This window comes from Ursus americanus, chromosome 24 (assembly GCF_024610735.1).
Source record: "Ursus americanus isolate L20-20 chromosome 24, mUrsAme1.1.p, whole genome shotgun sequence".
NCBI lineage: Eukaryota > Metazoa > Chordata > Mammalia > Carnivora > Ursidae > Ursus > Ursus americanus.
In genome coordinates, this window is record NC_142150.1 from 42,218,537 (window position 1) to 42,236,956 (window position 18,420).

The window sequence follows — 18,420 nt, forward strand, 5'->3', positions numbered from 1 at the left end:
CTCCGCACCTGCGCCCCGCCCCGGGCCCGCCTCCAACGTGTCCGGGGGCGGGGGCGAGGCGGCCGAACAGAGGAGACGCGAAGGGAGGGGCGGCGGCCGCGCCGTGCTGGCTCCGCAGGCCGGGTTGGACGAGTGTCTGGCCCTTTAAGGGCCGCCCCCGAGGAGGTGCCAGGCCCTGGTGGCTCCGGTCTCTCCTTCCTGGTCCTGCGGGGCAAGGACTGTCCGTAGAGCTGTGAGAGGGCAGAGTGCCCGGACCAGCCCAGGTGTCCCCGGCCAGGCCTCATGGCTCTGGTCACTGTGAGCCGCTCTCCCCCGGCCAGCGGCCACTCCACGCCTGTGGGGCCCACGGTAAGTCTGGCTTTCCGGTGGTCCGACCCACGCAGTTGGCTGCCAGCTGGGCCTGGGGGAGTGCGTCTTGTCCACTGCCAGTGTCCCCTTGAGCCTGGGGGTGTGGGGAGGTGGTCCCCAAGTATCATGCTGGAGGGGACGGGGAGGGGGTCTTGAGGCGTCCAGGAACTCAGACCAAAGATCTGGAGCCCCAAAGCGCCAGCCCAGACTGCAGAGGCCCTACCCACTTCCAGGCCCAGATCTGGGCCAACCCCTTGGGCACCTCCAGCACTCCCACCCACTCTCACCCCACGCTGCCCTACCTGGACCTGGGCCCAGGCTCTCCCAGTGAGGCCGGGTGGGGAGTGGACTAGGGTAGGAAGGGATCTGACACCTTTCCTGGTTCCAGTCCCTAGTTGGGGGGGGGGACGATCCCACCCCACACCCCAGCAGCCCTGAGAGCAGCGAGGAGTATCCTTGCCACTGCCTGCCTCACTCTGCCCTGGGGGCCGCTTTCTCAGCAGGACCAGGCATCCAAGCAGAAAAGCTGGCTCCAGCGAAGGTGAGCACCCTCCCCAACACAGACACCCACATCCAGCCGCCAGGCCTGGCCACTGCCACCCTGGAGGACTCCCAGCCAAAGCCAACTACTGAATCTGGGGCAGTGTTGCCAGTGGGCACGGCTGGTGGGCACGGCTGGGGCGCAGTTGGCTTGCAGCACTGGCCTGGGTGCCTTGGCTTCCATCTTCTGCCTGGTCACCACCATCCTAGACCCTGGCTCAGGCCAGTAGTCACAAACCAGAAGGCAGATTGAGACAACAGGGCCCGAGGATTCCGGGTCACCACCAAGTTTACGGCATCTCCTGCGTTAGGCAGGTGGGAAGGAAAGGAAGCAACCCTTGGCCCCCCTTAGACAAGTGGGTTGAAGGCTTGAGAGCCTCCAAGAGTGTAGTTCCCCAAATGGGTGGCCTCAGCACTTGGGAACCGGTTAGAAATGCACGTTCTCAGGCCTCCACTCCAGACCTACTGACTCTCCAGGGATGGGGCCCATCCCCTGTTTTAACAAGTTTGGTGGGTGATTCGGGTGCACCTGTCCTGGGGCTACAAAGGATCCTAATGGCTCACCCGCTACCCTGCCAGACAGAGCTTTGCAGTCCTCCATGGAGCCGTCCTGAGACTGCAGGATGGAGAAGACAAGGAAGAAGCGGCTGAAGCTGGCCCTGAGGTGGTGGAGAGACCCCCAGGTGAAGAACAGCCCCATGGGGACCAGACGGACGATGGGCATGGGCCGCAGAGCCCCAGGAAGCAGGAGCAGAGCCAGCACCTGCATCTTATGGTGGAGCTGCTGAGGCCTCAGGACGACATCCGCCTGGTGAGGGGTGGCCCAGAGCCCCTGAGAAAAGGGGAGAGCCCAATCCTTGGAAGGGGTGGGGGGAGGGGAGGTGGAAGAGAGCTAACCCGTGTGTCTGAGTGGGGAGCAGTAGTAGGAACCCCCAAACCCTGGTGAGCCTGCCGTTTCAGCTTAGTCCTTTGGACAGGGCACAGTCACGTCTTCAGGTCTCTGGCGGGGCGGGAACCGGTGGGGTGGGGGAGGTCCGTCCTGCTTGAGCCCCTAGGGGCAGACTGGGACTGAGAGCTGGTGATTACACAGACAAGGTTCCCTGCAACCCACGTGAGCCCTTCCTGACCCCGCAAGTTGTCCCCATACTGAAGGCCTGGAGGGCCAGCTCCCAGAGGCCTGTGGGGCACATCATTGTCCGCCGCAAGATGGGAAAAGCAAAAGCAGGTAGTCTTTCTACAGCTGAGGTTATTCCACGGAAGCACCATCCTTTGTTGTGGGATTGTGCCCTTAGTATTTCTTGGGTGAGAAACCTTTCTTGAATAGAGTGATGGTGATGGCAAGTGAAAAGGTTTTTTCTAAGCCTCCTTCCCAGGCAGAAATTGAAAATGGGCAATCTGTCAGGCCCATTCTCCCCTTTTTTTCCACACATACCCCCTTTAAGAAAAATCTTCTTAAACATTTTGTGGGACCATGAAATCCAAAAGTGGGGAGTCATCGAATTATAACCACCAATCTGGGATCTGAGGAGGGCGGGCAGCAGGTCTGTTCTAGGCCCAGGTGTGTGTCAGGCAGGGGTGGGGGGTGCAGGGTCTTCTTGGGCCACTGTGACCCTCGGCTTCTCCCTGCGCATCTTCCCCAGGCAGCCCAGCTAGAGGCAACACGGCCCCCTCGGCTCCGCTACCTGCTGGTAGTTTCCACAAGAGAACATCTGAGCCAGGATGAGACCGTCCTCCTGGGGGTGGACTTCCCCGATAGCAGGTGGGAGCAGGGAGAGGAAGGGAGGGGGGCAAGGAAGTGAGATGCTGAGAGACAATGGCTTTTCTTCTGTCCCCTGCCAGTTCCCCCAGCTGCACCCTGGGCCTGGTCTTGCCTCTCTGGAGTGACACTCAGGTGTACCTAGATGGGGACGGGTAAGAGGTGGCAACTAGGAGGGGAGAGAGGGGAGAGGTGGGGCCGGCAGGGTGACGTGTATGATGGGGCAGCTGGGCCCTGGGCAGCCGTGGGCCTGCTCAGCTCTACCTCAGATTTGCTGTGTGATCCTAGACAAGTCACCTAGCTTCTCTGGGCCTCAGCTACCCCGTATCTGGCACATGGGGCTTGTCTTGAAGCCCGGTACTGTGTACGTATTCTGAGGACCAGCTTCACAAGGTGGCTAGTGGGTTGGCCTCTCAGGGGCTCTGTCCCGGAGCCTGGAGTTGGGTTCTACCCCCACCTGATCTCCCCCAGGGGCTTCAGTGTGACATCTGGTGGGCAAAGCCGAATCTTCAAGCCGATCTCCATCCAGACCATGTGGTAAGGGTTAGGTTGGTCCAGTCTCGGGCCCGCCTCCTCTTCTCAGAGATGACTGCAGGGTCTGGGGAGGGGCGGCAGGGAGGACAGTGTGACCCAGCCTCTCCCCTGTCCTAGGGCCACGCTCCAGGTGCTGCACCAGGCGTGCGAGGCGGCTCTCGGCAGTGGCCTTGTGCCGGGGGGCAGCGCCCTGGCCTGGACTGGACACTACCAGGAGAGGCTGAGCTCGGACCGGAGCTGCGTCAACGAGTGGATGGCCATGGCCGATCTGGAGTCTCTGCGGCCTCCCAGCGCCGAGCCTGGCCGGTCAGTGCAGGGAGGGGAGGAGAGGGAGGGTGCCATGGCCGAGTGGGGAAGGGGCCCTTGGACTGACGGGCTCGGCTCCCAGGCCCTCAGAACAGGTGCAGATGGAGCAGGCGATCCGGGCTGAGCTGTGGGAGGTGCTGGACACCAGTGACCTGGAGAGCGTCACTTCCAAAGAGGTGGGCTGGGGGGTGCCTGGCTGGCTCGGTCGGTCCAGCATTCGACTGTTGATCTCGGGGTCATGAGTTCAAGCCCCACTTTGGGCATAGAGCTTACTTAAAAAAAACAAAAAACAAAAAAACAAAAACGAAAAAACCCAACAATACAGAAAACCCAAAGAGGTGGAGGGCTGGTGCTGGGGAGGAGCAGGGGTGAGGAGGGAGCTGGCCCCAGGCAGGGGGTAGGGGTCTGGTGGGGGGGGCAGAGCTTTCCTCTCTTCCTTCCCACCTTGCTTTCCTCCTGTCCTGAGCCTCCTGTCCAGTCCCCCACGCCTGGCCTCAGCTCCTCTGTCTAGATGTGACAGGCCCTGTCCTCTGCGGCCCCAGAGGGAAGGGTGGGCCATCGGGATGCTTGCAAGGCACCCCCGTGGCTCTGCCTGCAGATCCGCCAGGCCCTGGAGCTGCGCCTGGGCCGGCCGCTCCAACAGTACCGGGACTTCATCGACAACCAGATGCTGCTGCTCATGGCCCAGCAGGACCGCGCCTCCCGCATCTTCCCCCACCTCTACCTGGTGAGCAGCTGCAGGAGGGGTGAGGGTGGGCCTGAGGGCGCTGCAGCTGGGGGGACGGAGGGTGACGCTCCCCTCCCTCCGCAGGGCTCAGAGTGGAACGCGGCCAACCTGGAGGAGCTGCAGAGAAATAGGTAGGGCTCTGAGCCCCTCAGGACTGCCCACCCTCTGTCTCCCGGCTTCCCTTGGCCTCCCCCCAAGGGGCAACCTGGCCAGAAAGCCCCAGACCCCCCCTGAGGAGCTGCCTGCTCCACTGCCCGCCCCGCCTTTGGGGCTACTACCCCTGCAAGGCCTTGGGCTGGCGAGAAGGGCCTGCTGACGGCTCGCTGGGCCCACTCGCCCTCCCCACTGTGTAAAGCCAGCCCCAGACACAGGGCCTCAGTCACACGGAGAAGGGGGGCAGCCGCGGGCGTCCTGACCCCCTTTCCCAAGCAGGAAAGCTCCTCTCCACTGACCCCGTCTCAAGGGAGAAGCGCGTGCCCCTCTCCCGGGGGGCCTGGCCGCCCGCTCTCCTAGGTCCCTGCCACTAGTCCACCGTGGGCTTCCGAGAAAGCCGCTGTGGCCCCCGGCACCCCAGCGGCCGCAGGTGCACGCGGTCTCAGTTTGCTCAGAGCTGTTTTCTGACTGACTTCGGAGAATACTGGAAGGCTCAGTGCTGGACCAGAGGGGGAAACTCCAGGCCAGCAGGGCGACAGGCTTCGCTCAGGGTCACGGCCGTCTCCTCCCCGCCTGACTCTCCGAACCAGCCAGGCCGCGCCGGGTCTGCTGGCCGCTGGGCCTCTCGTCCCTGGCCAGGGTCAGCCAGGCCTCCCGCCCTCCGCCGCAGGGTCAGCCACATCTTGAACATGGCCCGTGAGATCGACAACTTCTACCCCGAGCGTTTCATCTACCACAACGTGCGCCTCTGGGACGAGGAGTCGGCCCAGCTGCTGCCCCACTGGAAGGAGACGCACCGCTTCGTGGAGGACGCAAGGTGGGGCTCCCCCGCCCCGTGCCCTCGTGGCGCCGGCTCTGCCCTCAGCTCTAGGACTCCCTCTGGCCTTTGCCCCCACCTCTGCTCTGGGTGGAGCCCAGCCCGCCCCTCCCCTACGCCGGCGGGGCGGGGCGGGGGGAGCTGACCGTGCGGCCTCCGCAGAGCGCAGGGCACCCGGGTGCTGGTCCACTGCAAGATGGGCGTCAGCCGCTCCGCCGCCACCGTGGTCGCTTACGCCATGAAGCAGTACGGCTGGAGCCTGGAGCAGGCCCTGCGCCACGTGCAGGAGCTGCGGCCCATCGCCCGCCCCAACCCCGGCTTTCTGCGCCAGCTGCAGACCTACCAGGGCATCCTGACCGCCAGGTTGGAGGGGAAGATGCGGGGCGGGGGAGAGAGCAGGCGGGTGCCGAGGCTGGGGGGCTGCTGGGCCACTCAGAGCTGACTCAGGGTTACCTCCTTACAGCCGGCAGAGCCATCTGTGGGAGCAGAAAGCGGGTGGGGTCTCCCCAGAGGAGCCCCTCGTCCCGGATGTCTCTACACCATTGCCACCTCTTCCGCCAGAGCCGGGGGGCAGTGGGGAGGTGAAGGCTATGGGTTTGCAGGAGAGCCACGCGGCCCCGAAAGAAGAGCCTGGGCCACGGCCCCGTATCAACCTCCGAGGGGTCATGAGGTCCATCAGCCTCCTGGAACCTTCCTCAGAGCCGGAAAGCACCTCAGGGGCCAGTGATCCGCCGGAGGTGCGTGGGGAGGAGACCAGGCTGGGGCACAGTGCGGGACAGAAGTAGGAGGGGCAGATGCGGGGAGGAAGGAGAGAGACCAGGACCTCTCCCTGGCTGGCTCCGTTTCATGCCCTCAAAGCAGCCAAGAAGACGCAGTGGGGGCCAGTGAGCGCTGCCGTCTGTGGGAGCTGGAGAGCAGTTGCGGGGCCAGGGGCATCCGCGGGCATCCGAGGGGGCTTCCGGGCCGAGCCAGCCCTGGGCACGCTCAGCCTGATGAAAGGACTTGCTTCCTCGGGGGCAGGGCTGCCCGGCCATCCTCCGCGGGCCAGGAGCTGGACGGCCAACTGCTGACCCTAGATGAGGTGGATGGGATGGTCTCTGCGGCCCCTCCCAAATCTGACAACCCATCAGAGGATGGGGTACAGGGGGGTCATGGCACCCACACAACCAACTACCAGCCTGAGCAGTGGAGCCTCATCTCTGTGCTAAGTGCTGCGGGACACAAGTAGAAGACCAGAGGCTGACCTTTGCCTTAGGAAGCCAGACGCAACACACACACACACACACACACACACACACACACACACACACACCACACCACCCCACCCCACCCCACCCCGCCAAGATGGCCGACCTGGAGGAAGGAGCGCTCATCACAGAGGGCAGGAACATTTGGGAGAGGCTTCCTGGAGGAGGCGGCACTGGGGATGGATGGTTGATGGATGAGTGTGGGTGTTCCTAACGGCAGAGTGTCTTCACCTGGCACCCAGCTCAGAGCCCAGCCCCTGGAAGGCTCTCAGGACTGACTGTACAAAGGCAGGGGGAGGCAAGAGGAGGAGGGGGCCTCAAGGATGTAGCAGGTTCCGGGAAGCTCAGGAGGGCTTGTGGGGCCAGGAGGTTGTAGACAGGTGAAGGCTGAGGGGCAGGGACGGTGGGGCTGGGTGCTGTCTTCTCTCCCGTGGAAATGTGACCCATGAGTAGCCCAGTTTCTCTGCACGCACTTACCATTCCACACCTGCCCCTTTGCAGGCTTTGTGCTCAGTGCCCCTGCCCTGGAAAGATTTCAGTGGTTCTTCTTCTACTCTGCCCCTGCCAGGTGTTTTCGTCAAATGAATCTTCAGAGGAAGACCCTCCAGAGCCCTTCCCGCAGCTCTCGAAGGCCGAGGGAGGCAGGCGGGGTCGCAAAGGGCCTTGGCCTGCCCTGAAGTCCCGCCAGTCTGTGGTTGCCCTCAATAGCGCCGCCCTGGTGGCCACGCGGACCCAGGCCTTCCAGGAGCAGGGGGAGGCCGGCTCTTCCTCCACACCCAGGGTCCGGGGGAAGGTGGTGAGGCAGGCCAGCGTGGATGGCAGTGGGGAGGAGGGTGAGGCCTGAGCCCTCACACATGGCCACGGCCCCTAGACACAAATAGAGGGACCCGCACACGGCTCCTGGGACGAGCAGCCTTCACTCCTGCCAGCCTGTCCACATTCCTTTTAGCTCCTCCCCAGGTGGCCCCAAGACTCCATCACTACAGCCTCGGCTGCTACAGCCTTAAGTCTCAGACATGTCCTCCTCTCCAAGGGCTCAAGACCTTCTCTGTCTATAATGGGGATGTGACAGAGAGACTGAAGATACCTTCGGGGGCAAGAACACCTTGCTTCATTCTCAGTTGCTGCCCAAAACATTCACTTGCAGCCACAGAATAAAAAACTGAGTTTCCCAGTGCAGAAAGGCTCCTGCTCCCTCCCCCACTCCCATCTGCCTCACCCCTGCCCCCTTCATTCCTGGGGTCCACCAGGCTAGAGAACCAGTGGCCCTTAAAGGCCAAGAGTAACCTCAGTCCCCAGGCCTGGCGGCTCTGAGGAGCAGAGATGTGGCCCGCAGGTGGGCTGGCCGGTCAGCCTCCCTCTCACACTCCACAACCGCCAATCTCTTGCTGCTGCCGCCACCCGCCACCGCTCCCTCACAGCACTGCGCTGCGTCACAGGACACCAGGCCAAAGAGAGTCTTCTTTTTGTCCTTTATGGCCTCTGGCCAGTCAGTTTTTCACAGTCTTAATAGTATCTGGCTTTGTACTTAGAAATAAAAAACATTTTCGTATTATTTTCACTTTTATGATAAAGCCGTCTGCCTGTGAGTCTGATCCTTCTCTGGTTACACGAGGAGTCTGGTCTCTCCTAGCCCGTCTGGTCTCCTCACAGCTCCCCGATGTCTTGTGACAGGCCTGTCTGGGGCAGTGGTGGGTTTGGGGTGGAGTGGGAGAAAGAATGGGGAAGAGAAGAGGGGAAACCAGTGCTATCTCCCTCATCTCCTAGGGCAGGGCCTGTGTAAATGTTAGCTGCCCACGCGCCCCTCAGGCAGGTTGGCGGGGGGGGGGGCAAGCCTACACTGGGCAGCAGGTGCTTGGCTCTGTTGGGACAGCTGAAGGGAGTTACCCATGAGGAAGTGGGAGCTGCCAACGCCTATCTGGACAGGACCAAGCCTGTTCCAGAAGCTAAGGCTCCTTTTGGACACTTGATGATAGTTCTCGAGCACATTTTGGGTCCCAGGAATCTTCCTCCTGCCATGATGCAACAGAGCCTGATTTTCCAAGCCAGCGCATCACTGCCAAGAAAGAAGGTCCCTCGATGAGCCCTCCCTTTCTAGGCACAGGTTCCTTTTGGTCAGGTTTAGTGTTCAAGGAGAATAAGTGGTCCCATCTTTGTCACTTCTGTCCCCTGTTCCCAAGATCATATTCTCTACTTTGTTTGGGGTTGGGGGTGAGTATGCAAAGCCTTCCTTCAAAGATGACTCAGAGGTAGGAGTTGGCACCGAATGTTCTCATTGATTGAGAACTCATGCCCCATTTTAAGGGCATTTCTCATCCAGACCCTGGTGGGACCCCAGCACTGCTCTAGCCCTGGAGTACCAAGGGCCAGGGAGCCCGGTTCTAGCCCTGGCTTTGCCACTTAGAAGTTACTCCACCTCAAGTCTCTGTTTCTTTCTGTAAAACAAAGGGATTAGATCAGGAAATCCCCAAGTGCCCCCCTTCCCGCTTTGATATTTTAACAATATGTGTCCTCTATACGTTGATAGAATTCACCCTCAACATGTTGTTTAGATGAGGAACCATTTGTATCTATCTGTGGAGGACCTGCCTAGGGTCAAGGTACGGTCCAGAGAAGCCAGTCTGAGTCTTTTTTTTTTTTTTAAGATTTTATTTATTTATTTGACAGAGAGAGAGACTGCCAGTGAGAGAGGGAACACAAGCAGGGGGAGTGGGAGAGGAAGAAGCAGGCTCATAGTGGAGGAGCCTGATGTGGGGCTCGATCCCAGAATGCTGGGATCACGCCCTGAGCCAAAGGCAGACACTTAACGACTGAGCCCCCCAGGCGCCCCCCAGTCTGATTCTTGATCCATTTGGCTGGTCCACTCTTCTGAGCAAACAGTGGGGACTGTCTGCCATCATACAGCCAGCCATAAGTCCCACCCAGACTGCCCTTTCAGTGGTCCCAAGCCGCACTAGGAGCAGGTAGGGTGACAGTGTCAGGAGGGAAGCCAAGGCCAGGCCCTGCCCTCCTGCAGCCTCTGCAGCTGGGAAAGAGGGTCCTATCATGAACTCTGAGCTCCGGGGCTGACCAGAATCTATGAAGGACTCCAAGAAGTAAGAATTCAGCACACGGGAAACTGGAGGGAAAACTGTTTGCACCAAAAATGTAGACAGGGGCACCTGGCTGGCTCAGTCAGTAGAGTATCTGACTCTTGATCTCAGGGTGGTGAGTTTAAGTCCCACACTGGGTGTAGAGATTACTTGGAAAAAATGCAGACAAATGATTAAGAAATACACACACACACACACACACACACACACACACACACCTCACAAATTGCTAAAGGGGAAAAAAAAAAAGTATGTGTCCCTTTGATCTTATTTTCCAATCCATCATAGGAAACCACTGTTACAGCTTCTTCTGAGCCCCCCAAAGACATTCCATGCTTGTATCATCAAATACATTTATTATTTTAAAAACATAAATTACAGCCTATTAACATTCTGCACTTTGAAAATTTTTTCATAGCACAAAGAGTTGCATATCAGTTCAGGAAGCTCTGTCTGCCTAATTTCTAAAATGATCATACATATTCTTTTTCTTTTTTTAAGATTTTATTTATTTACTTGTGGGGTGGAGGGAGGGAGGGGGAGAGCACAGAGGGGGAGTGAAAGGGAGAAGCAGACTCCCCGCTGAGCAGAGAGCTTGAGGTGGGGCTCTAGCCCAGGACCCTGAGATATGACCTGAGCCAAAGGCAGACGCTTAACCGACTGAGCCACCCAGGCGCCCCAAAACATGTTCTTTTCTACGGACTCCACTATTTAAGTGGTCATCTACTGAAGAACATTTAGGTTGTTTATGAATTTTTATTCCAAGTAATGCTTAAGTACTCTTTGTATATACTTTCTTGTGCACACACGGCCCAAAACCTGTAGGACGTATTTCTAGAACTGCTGAAGCAAAGCCTCTTTGCATTTAATTTTGAAAGGCATTGCCTCATTTCCTTCCAAGAAGTTGCACCAATGTACAGCAAATGGGAATGCCTGTTTATGTCCTTAAAGGATTGTCCAGCCTACAACACTCCAATGTCATTTCCATCCAACCTCGCAACACTCCCAGGCGAGAGAGCAGGCATTTTAACTATCACCTTTTTGGAAACAGGAAACGGAGGCCCAGAGAAGTCACTGAGTCTCTGGTAGGACCTGAGATAGATCCTAAGTTTCTAGATCTCAGCCCGGAGGCCTAACTCAGAGGGACGGGGTGGCTCCCAGGCAGGGTCCCCCGGATTCACCAGTTCTGCCCGAGGCTGTCTGGAGGGAGGGGCGGGACGACCCCTGCTCACCGAATCCCAAGTCGGTCCCCAGCCGCCGGAGGAGCCTCTCAGGCGCTGGACCGGTCGCCCAGCCCCGACGTGAACCCTCGTGCGACGAGGAGCTCGCGTCCCTCGGACAGCAGGTGCCTCCTAGGCCAGCTCCCACCTTCACGGAGTCCTCCCTCCGCCGGCCCAGTCGGCCGGGCTAGGACGGACCCCGAGCCAGGGCGGCCCCTCATCAGGACTGGATGTCAAAGGGCTAAACTGTACGCGCCGAAGAGACCGTGCCCCCGCCGCTTCACCGTGCGCCCCAGACGCCTCAGAGCCGCGGCTGCCAAGAGAAACTACCTTTCAGGCCTCCGCGGCCTCTCCTACGCCAGCAGCGCCCGGACGGGGGTTTGGGGTTGGGGGTGGGGGGGGAAGGACCCAGAAGCTCGGAACCCACTGCAACGCTGGGGCGCCATCTCGCGTCCGTTCTTTTGACCGCCAGGTGGCAGCCCGAAAACTACATTTCCCACCGTGCCTAGCGCGTCCGCGCAGGCGCGAAGAGCCTCTCTCGTTTCCATGGGAATCTCGCCCCCAAGGGTCCCAGCTGCTAGACTGCGGACCGCGTGGCCGTTGCTCCCCTTAAGGTGCCTTCAAGCTAGGACGGGGTCTGCAGACAGTTGAGGGGCAGAGTAGGGAGCTTGAGGGGAGGAAGCCAGGCGGCTCTGCCTCCCGGGACCAGCGCTCCCAAATTCTCGGCGACCGGCCGTCCGCGCGCTCCCGGGGCCTCGGCGTTCTGAGGCGAGGTGGCCGGGGGAGGCCGGGGTTGGCGAGGCCAGTGTCCGCCTCTGGCCCGCGCAGCCCCGGTCGCTTCGCGCCAGCGCCCGGTCCCCGGCGGAGGGCCTGCGCGCCGCCGACAGGTACTCCCGGGGCGCGGGCCAGATGATTGGCGCCGCAGGTGAATGTGGAGGAGCGCTAGCCGGGCGGGGCAGCGGGCGCGCCTGGGGTCGGATCTGGACCCGGGGCTCACCGCTCGGAGCTTCAGGCGCCCCTCTGTCAACGCGGCTTGGGCTGGAATTCTAGGGCACCTTGCGACCGCGTTGCAGAGCGGCCTCTGGCTCTGCGATCCGGGGAACAAGTCCCTTTATCTCTCCGAGCCCGTTTCTTCCCCTGTAAAGTAAGGAGGTTGGAGGAGGTGATCTTCCTGGTCTCTTCTAGAAGCTATGGGATCATTACCCCCTCGTTGCCCACCGCGTGCAAGAAGAAAGGGAACTGGATGGTTTGAGCTACAATCTCAGCTCAAGATCTGGAGTCAGAGAAACTTGGGTTTGTGACTTTGGGCAAAGTTATTACATCTCGTGAGCCTCGGTTTTTTTCACTTGCACCACTGGGAGTAATGATAGTGCCACCTCAGGTGTTTGAAGATTAAACGAGATAATGCATGTAAGTTTTTAACCCCAGGCCTGCACCTGGTGAGTGTTGTTCAAGTCCCAGCCATCATTTCTGATACCTTAAAAAACATTCCTTAGCTACTGTGAGAACTTTTCCTCAATTTTGGAGTCACTTCCTCTATTGATGGGCAAATCCATTCTCCTAGGCAGGCTGGTTTTACAGGCTGATTCCGATGGGGAAGCCTGAGTCTTCTTACCTACCGCTGGGTGCTGAAGCTGCATATCTCCTCCCTTCAGCTGTAGTCTGGGCTATATCCTTACCACGCAGCAGCTAGGGAGGGTACAAAGCCCAACACCACGCAGTGCAGAAGATACTTTCCCTTCCTTAAGATTCATGGAGGATGTGAGCAGTTACATGCTATGATGCAGAAACAGCTGAATATTGAGTTATATTTATATGACATTTACATAGGACTGGATACACACATTTATAAGGAATACAGGAATCCTATGCTACTTGCGTTGAGTTCAAACTTTGTATTAATTGGGAAAACCCTAACGAGGAATTTGAAATTAGTGATAAAATGTATTATTTATTAAGCCTGGGAACTCCCAGTGGCTTCACAAACAAGTCTTCACTCATCCAACAGGCATCTTTATGTGTAAGTTGTATTCTGGGAATAGTTTTTGACCACCTCTAATGTACGTGGTACTGTGTAGGGTAGTTTGAAGGATATAGAGATGTATCAAATGATCTTTGCCCTCAAGAAAACAGCCTGTAGGGATGCCTGGGTGGCTTGGTGGTTAAGTGTCTGAGTCTTGATCTCAGGGTGGTGAGTTCGAGTCCTCGCAGGGCTCCACACCGGGCGTGGAGCCTCCTTTAAAAAAAAAAAAAAGTCCATGGAGAAGATCAGTAATGCATACAAAACACACAGTGCAGGAGGGAAGTGATGTGTCATGAGAGAGTACGGTGTCTGGTGTGCTCATTCAGAGGCAGGAGACACCACTGCTAAGTGGCTGTGTCGTGAGAGCAGCAAGGAGCAGACAGCATTTCAGCCAGGCCTCGGAGGATGTGGATAATGTGAATGTGCCAAGAAGTAGGGCAGAGTTCCTGTGGGCAGCCCTCAGACATGGGGGAGAAATGTCTGGGCCCCTAACTGGATGTGAACTCTTAGAAGGCAGGGACTGGGTTTCGGTCAGTGTTTGAGTCCCAGCATGGCGTGTGGCTGGCACGTAGGAGATATTAGTGAACGAACAAGGGCTCTGAGTTTCCTGCAGAGACGGACCAAGATGTGGTCTTTGTGTTATCCTGAGACCCTTCTATTAAGCTTACATGCTGGCTTACAGACACCCTTCTAGGGGAGGAATGTGAGTAGGCAGGTGATTATGGGGCAAGGGCCGTATTGTTGGCACGTTTAGTACAGTAACTGGGAGCCACATGAATCGGGTCTCGTGAAGGGGCGGGAGGGTCTGGGAGCCTCCATCCCTGGAAGTGAGCCGAACAACGACAAGGGGTGGACACTGCAGCACAGGAATACGAAGTGGTCTTGAGGTCCAGTGATGGATACTCCTTTGGGTCTGTCTTGTGGCATTTGTGTCTGTTCTTGGCTCTTCTTTGTCTGTGGCCCACTTCTTCCCCAGAGAAATTTCTCTCCCATCTCTGAGCCACCTAGGAGTGGAAACCATGTCCTCCGTGCCAAGGCCTATAGCAGCTGCAAAGGAATGAAGTTGGCTTCAGCAGCACCATCTTCAGGCTGACTTCCGGGCCTGTCCTTCTAGTCCTGGCAGGGCTGACACTGTGCCGGGAGCTGGCGCTGAAGCTGACCACTTGGAACAGCTGTCCAGTGACCCTGGGGAGCAGAGAACTACCTTAGGACCTGGGATAGAGGAGTCCCTCGAGGAGGGCAAAGCAGAGACAGTTGAGAGGAGAATGGCTTGAGGACAGGGCAAACCCTCCCACGTCCTATTTAGACTGCCCCCTGAGATCTGCTGTGGCTCACAAAGGGTGAAGTCGTCCTCAGAATGAGGAAGCCGGGGAGTTTAAGTGGGTTCAACAAAGAAGGGATGGGGCACCACTGACTGCCGATTTTGTCCCCAGATATGGGATGGTGCAGGACTTGTGGAGGCTACAGGTGCTCCTCTTCCGGAACATGGGACCCAAAGTGAGCTGTTAACTCATCTCCCTGGCAGCCCGTGCTCCCAATCTGGAGTCCTGTTCTTCCTCTCCGTCCTGCCCCTCCGGTTTGCTCCCACTGCAGTGGCCACAGGTAAGTGCCTGCTGGGTGTGCCAGGATTCCTGCGTGGCTAAGTGCCACGTACAGCTTTAGTAACTCTAGACCTGGTGCTCGAGAGGAGGCCCCACAGCTCAGTGTCTGCCGTGGAGGCCTACGTCAGCCTGCTTCAGGGGCATGCTGGTCCTTTACAATCCACAGCGGCCAGCAACTCTCCTGTTACGACTTTCCCTTTTCCACCTGAGGGATCTGAGTTTTTAGGTTATAGACCAAAGAGCCAAATGGTGGCATTGAGACCAGTGATCTTTCCACTGCCTTGGCTGTCACCGAAGGGCTACCATCTGCCTCCTGGTAAGGCCATGGTCATAGGCTAACCTGAAAGTAGACCTGTACTCCCCTTCCTTCTCATTTCAGCCAGTTTCCTACCCATTTTCCTCAGTTTTCCAGCCTGGCCCAACTGCTCTCTGTTGTCAGACATATTTGGCCAGAGTCTCTCTGTGCCGTGCCCTCACTAGACACTGACTTGTTCCCATGGCAGCATGTGCAGCCCCGAGCTGGTGCTCCGCCCCCTACTCTGCCGGATCTGCCTGCTCCCGGGCAGCTGCCCTGGATTGCTGGGACACTCCAGGGGATTCTGTGTCTGGGCTGGAGGATTAAGAATACGAAGCTATTCTCCCATTGGGTGGGGAGGCAAGTTGGCAAAGTTTGCCCAGTGAGATTCCCTGGCCTGGGTAGAAATGCCACACTCCTCTCCATTGGCAGCCGCTCAGTGAGCCTCAGAGGTCAAGATGGAGAGGGAGGTGTGGCAGGAAGGGGAGCGCAGAACAAGCCCAGATGCAAGCAAGGCCTCGTAGGCTGGCCTAGCTCACATCAGACATAATTGTGGGGTGCGTGACAGGTTGGGTAAAGGAGGCTGCTCCTCAAGGCCAGAGAGAGACAGAGCTGCTTGTATGTACCCCACAAAATGTATGTGGCCTGGGACGGCTTGGAACTGGGCGAGTGTGCTTGGGGCAGCAGCTGTCTACCCCAGCAGCACACACGGCTGTGTAGCTCGTGTCTTGGTTTGGTGGACTGACTCCCATCGGCTGAAGGCGCCAAGAGACCTTCTTCACAGCTTGTGGCATGAACTATACTGATAACATTGTGCGCCATCACCACTATCCATTTCCAGGACTTTTTCATCAAACATCCCATCCCCTCTGGTAATCTCTAGTTTACTTTCTTCTTTTTTTTTTTTTTTCTTAAGATTTACGTGTTATTTCAGAGAGGGGGGAGAGAGAGCGCACATGAGGTGGGGAGGGGCAGAGGGAGGGAGAGAAAGAGAGAGAGAGAGAGAGAGAGAGAGAGAGAAACAGATTCCCTGCTGAGCATGGAGTGCTGTGGGGCTTGGAACTGAAGTCAGGAGTCAGACGCTCAAACGACTGAGCCACCCAGGCACCCCTCTATTCCACTTTCTATCTCCATAAATTTGCTTATCCTAGGTACCTCATGTAAATGGTATCATTCAATATTTGTCATTTTGTGTCTGGCTTATATCACTTAGGATAATATTTTCAAGATTTGTCTATGCTTCTAGCATGTGCCAGAATTTCATTCCTTTTGAAGGCCGAATAACATTCCACTACATGGAGAGACCACATTGTGTTTAGCCGTTCATCTATTGATGGACGTATGGGTTGTTTCCATTTTTTGGCGACCGTGAATGATGCCGTAAACATGGGTGTGCAGACATCTGTTTGGGTCCCTGCTTCAGTTCTTTAGGCCATGTGCCTAGAAGCAAGCCTGGGGATCATATAGTAAGTCTGTGTTTAACTTTCTGAGCAATTGCCAAACTGTTTTCATAGCGACCAAGAAACTTCACAGTGATGCAACATTATTATCTAGATTGCCTACCATAATTACATTTCTCCAGATATCCCTAAATTTTCCATTACAGCTTTTTTTTCTTTTTAAAGATTTGAGACCCAGTTAAGGATCATATGCTTTTAGTTGTCATGTCTCTTGGTTCTTCTTCTTTTTTTTTTTTTAAGATTTTATTTATTTATTTGAGAGAGAGAGAGAGAGCACAAGCAGGGCAAGGGGCAGAGCAAGAAGCAGACTCCCCGCTGAGCGGGGAGCTGGACACAGGGCTCGATCCTGGGACTCCAGGAGCATGACCTGAGCCAAAGGCAGACACTTAACTGACTGAGCCACCCGGGTGCCCCTCTTGATTCTTTAATGTAGAATAGTCCTCCTGCCTGTTTGTTTTTCATGACACTGACATTTTTGAAGAATCCGTACTGGTTGTCTTGTAGAATATTCCCCAGTTTGGTTTTGTTTGAATGTTTCCTCGCAACTAGATTCGGGTTAAACCTATTTGCAAGAATACTTGCAAATGAGCGACATGAGCAGATGCTCTTTCTGCGTCATCACTTCAGCCGCTTCATGTCGCTTCATCTCATTATTGCTGACGCTGAATTCGAGTGCTGGTTAGGATGCCGTCTGCTAGATCTTTCCCCTGTCCTTTCCCTTCACAGTCGTGAGCCGTGGGGTAAGTTGAGGCTGTGTGAATATCCCGTCCCCAGCAATCTGTCAGTCATTGGTTTTAGTATCAAGTAATGATCTTGACTTTAATTATTTATTTCATTTTGTTTTTTTTAAATTATATCATACCATCTACATCTATTATGTGTTTAATATAATAAGCTACTATTTGTCAGTAAAGGAGAATTTTTTCTTGTCTCCTCTTTTTTCTTTTTTGAGAGAGAGAGGGCACATGCGTGTGCGTGCAAGTGCGGGGTGGGGGAGGCGGGAGGAAGGGGCAGAAGGAGAGAATCTCAATGAGGATCCACACCCAGCACGGAGCCTGTCACGGGGCTTGATCTCAACAATCCTGAGATCATGACTTGAGCTGAAATCAAGAGTTGGGTGCTTAAGCCACTGAGCCACCCAGGCGCCCCAAACTCAGCATTTCTTAAAGGAAGACAGTGTTATCCAGACAATTTCCAGCATGTAATTAAAAATTATTAGTTATTCAAGGAAGGAGGGAAACATTATCCATAATCAAGAAAAAACAATCAGTGGAAATATACCGTGAGATGACACCGACGTTGAAATTAGTGTACAAGAACTATAAACCAGTTACCATAAATATGTCTAAGATTTAAAGAAAATATGGTGGTCCTTTTTTTAAGATTTTATTTTTTTATCTGAGGGAGAGTGAGAGCTCATGAGCAGGGGGAGAGGGACAGAGGGGGAGGAGGAGGCACAGCAGGGGAGGGAGAGGGAAGGGACAGAGGGAGAGGGAGAAGCAGACTCCCTACTGAGCAGGGAGCCGGACTTGGGGCTCAGTCTCAGGACCCCGAGATCATGACCTGAGCTGAAGGCAGACGCTTCACCAACTGAGCCACCTAGGCCCCCCAGAAAATATGGTGGTCTTAGTGGGGAGTCTTAGCAGAATAATTAAAACTGTAAAAAAGAACCAAATAGACTGAAAAATCCACTGAAGGGGCTTAACAGAAGATTGAAGAAGGCTTGGAAGAAGAAAAGGCCATGAGTTTAAGGACAGGTCTGGAGAAATGATCTCATCTGAAAATCAGAGACAAAAGTATTGAATAGAAATTAACAGTGGCCAGTGATCTGTGGGACGATATCAAACAGTCTGACATATGTGTCTGGAGTTCCAGAAGGAGAGGAGAGAGAGAATGGAACAGTAAAAATATTTGAAGAGATAATGATAAAAAAAAATCTGAAATTTGATGAGAAACATTCACTTACAGATTCAAGAAGCTTGGCCAGACACAAGTAGGATGAGCACAAAGAAACTCACCTCTGGACACATCGTAGTCAGACTGATGAAAACCAGAAGTAAAAAAATATTTTGAGGGGCACCTGGGTGGCTCGTTGTTAAGTGTCTGCCTTCGGCTCAGGTCATGATCCCAGGGTCCTAGGACCAAGTCCCACATGGGGCTCTCTACTCAGTGGGGAGCCTGCTTCTCCCTCTGCCTCTGCCTGCCGCTCCCCTGCTTATGCTCGCACTCTCTCTGTCAAATAAATAAATAAAATCTTTAAAAAAAAAAGAGAGAGTAGATGTTGAAAGCAGGTAGGTTGCA

At 56.0% G+C, this 18,420-nt stretch overlaps 1 protein-coding gene and 1 long non-coding RNA gene across 5 annotated transcripts in view; both read left to right on the plus strand.

Moving 5' to 3' along the window:
- Nucleotides 1-95: 95 nt before the first annotated feature.
- Nucleotides 96-7,983, plus strand: SSH3 (slingshot protein phosphatase 3). Of its 3 annotated transcripts, none has more exons than XM_045775756.2 (14): nucleotides 96-348; nucleotides 852-889; nucleotides 1,468-1,699; nucleotides 2,529-2,647; nucleotides 2,728-2,799; nucleotides 3,116-3,181; nucleotides 3,296-3,484; nucleotides 3,567-3,660; nucleotides 4,083-4,211; nucleotides 4,296-4,342; nucleotides 5,035-5,181; nucleotides 5,344-5,544; nucleotides 5,645-5,918; nucleotides 6,997-7,983. In XM_045775756.2, the coding sequence occupies exons 1-14, from the start codon at nucleotides 283-285 to the stop codon at nucleotides 7,270-7,272; spliced, it is 1,950 nt and encodes a 649-aa protein (XP_045631712.1). In that variant the 5' UTR covers nucleotides 96-282; the 3' UTR covers nucleotides 7,273-7,983. The 3 variants fall into 3 exon arrangements, with proteins under 3 accessions (XP_045631712.1, XP_045631713.1, XP_045631711.1); XM_045775755.2 differs by having other exon boundaries at nucleotides 97-348; nucleotides 849-889; XM_045775757.2 differs by lacking the exon at nucleotides 3,116-3,181 and having other exon boundaries at nucleotides 849-889.
- Nucleotides 7,984-11,264: 3,281 nt separating this feature from the next.
- Nucleotides 11,265-18,420, plus strand: part of LOC123778408 (uncharacterized) — a 29,355-nt gene continuing 22,199 nt past the window's right edge. The window contains exons 1-2 of one of the 2 annotated variants that reach the window (XR_006775923.2): nucleotides 11,265-11,354; nucleotides 14,197-14,365. This is a non-coding gene — a long non-coding RNA (uncharacterized LOC123778408). Of the gene's footprint in view, nucleotides 11,628-14,196; nucleotides 14,366-18,420 lie in introns of both variants that reach the window. The other variant, XR_006775922.2, reaches the window with a different exon arrangement.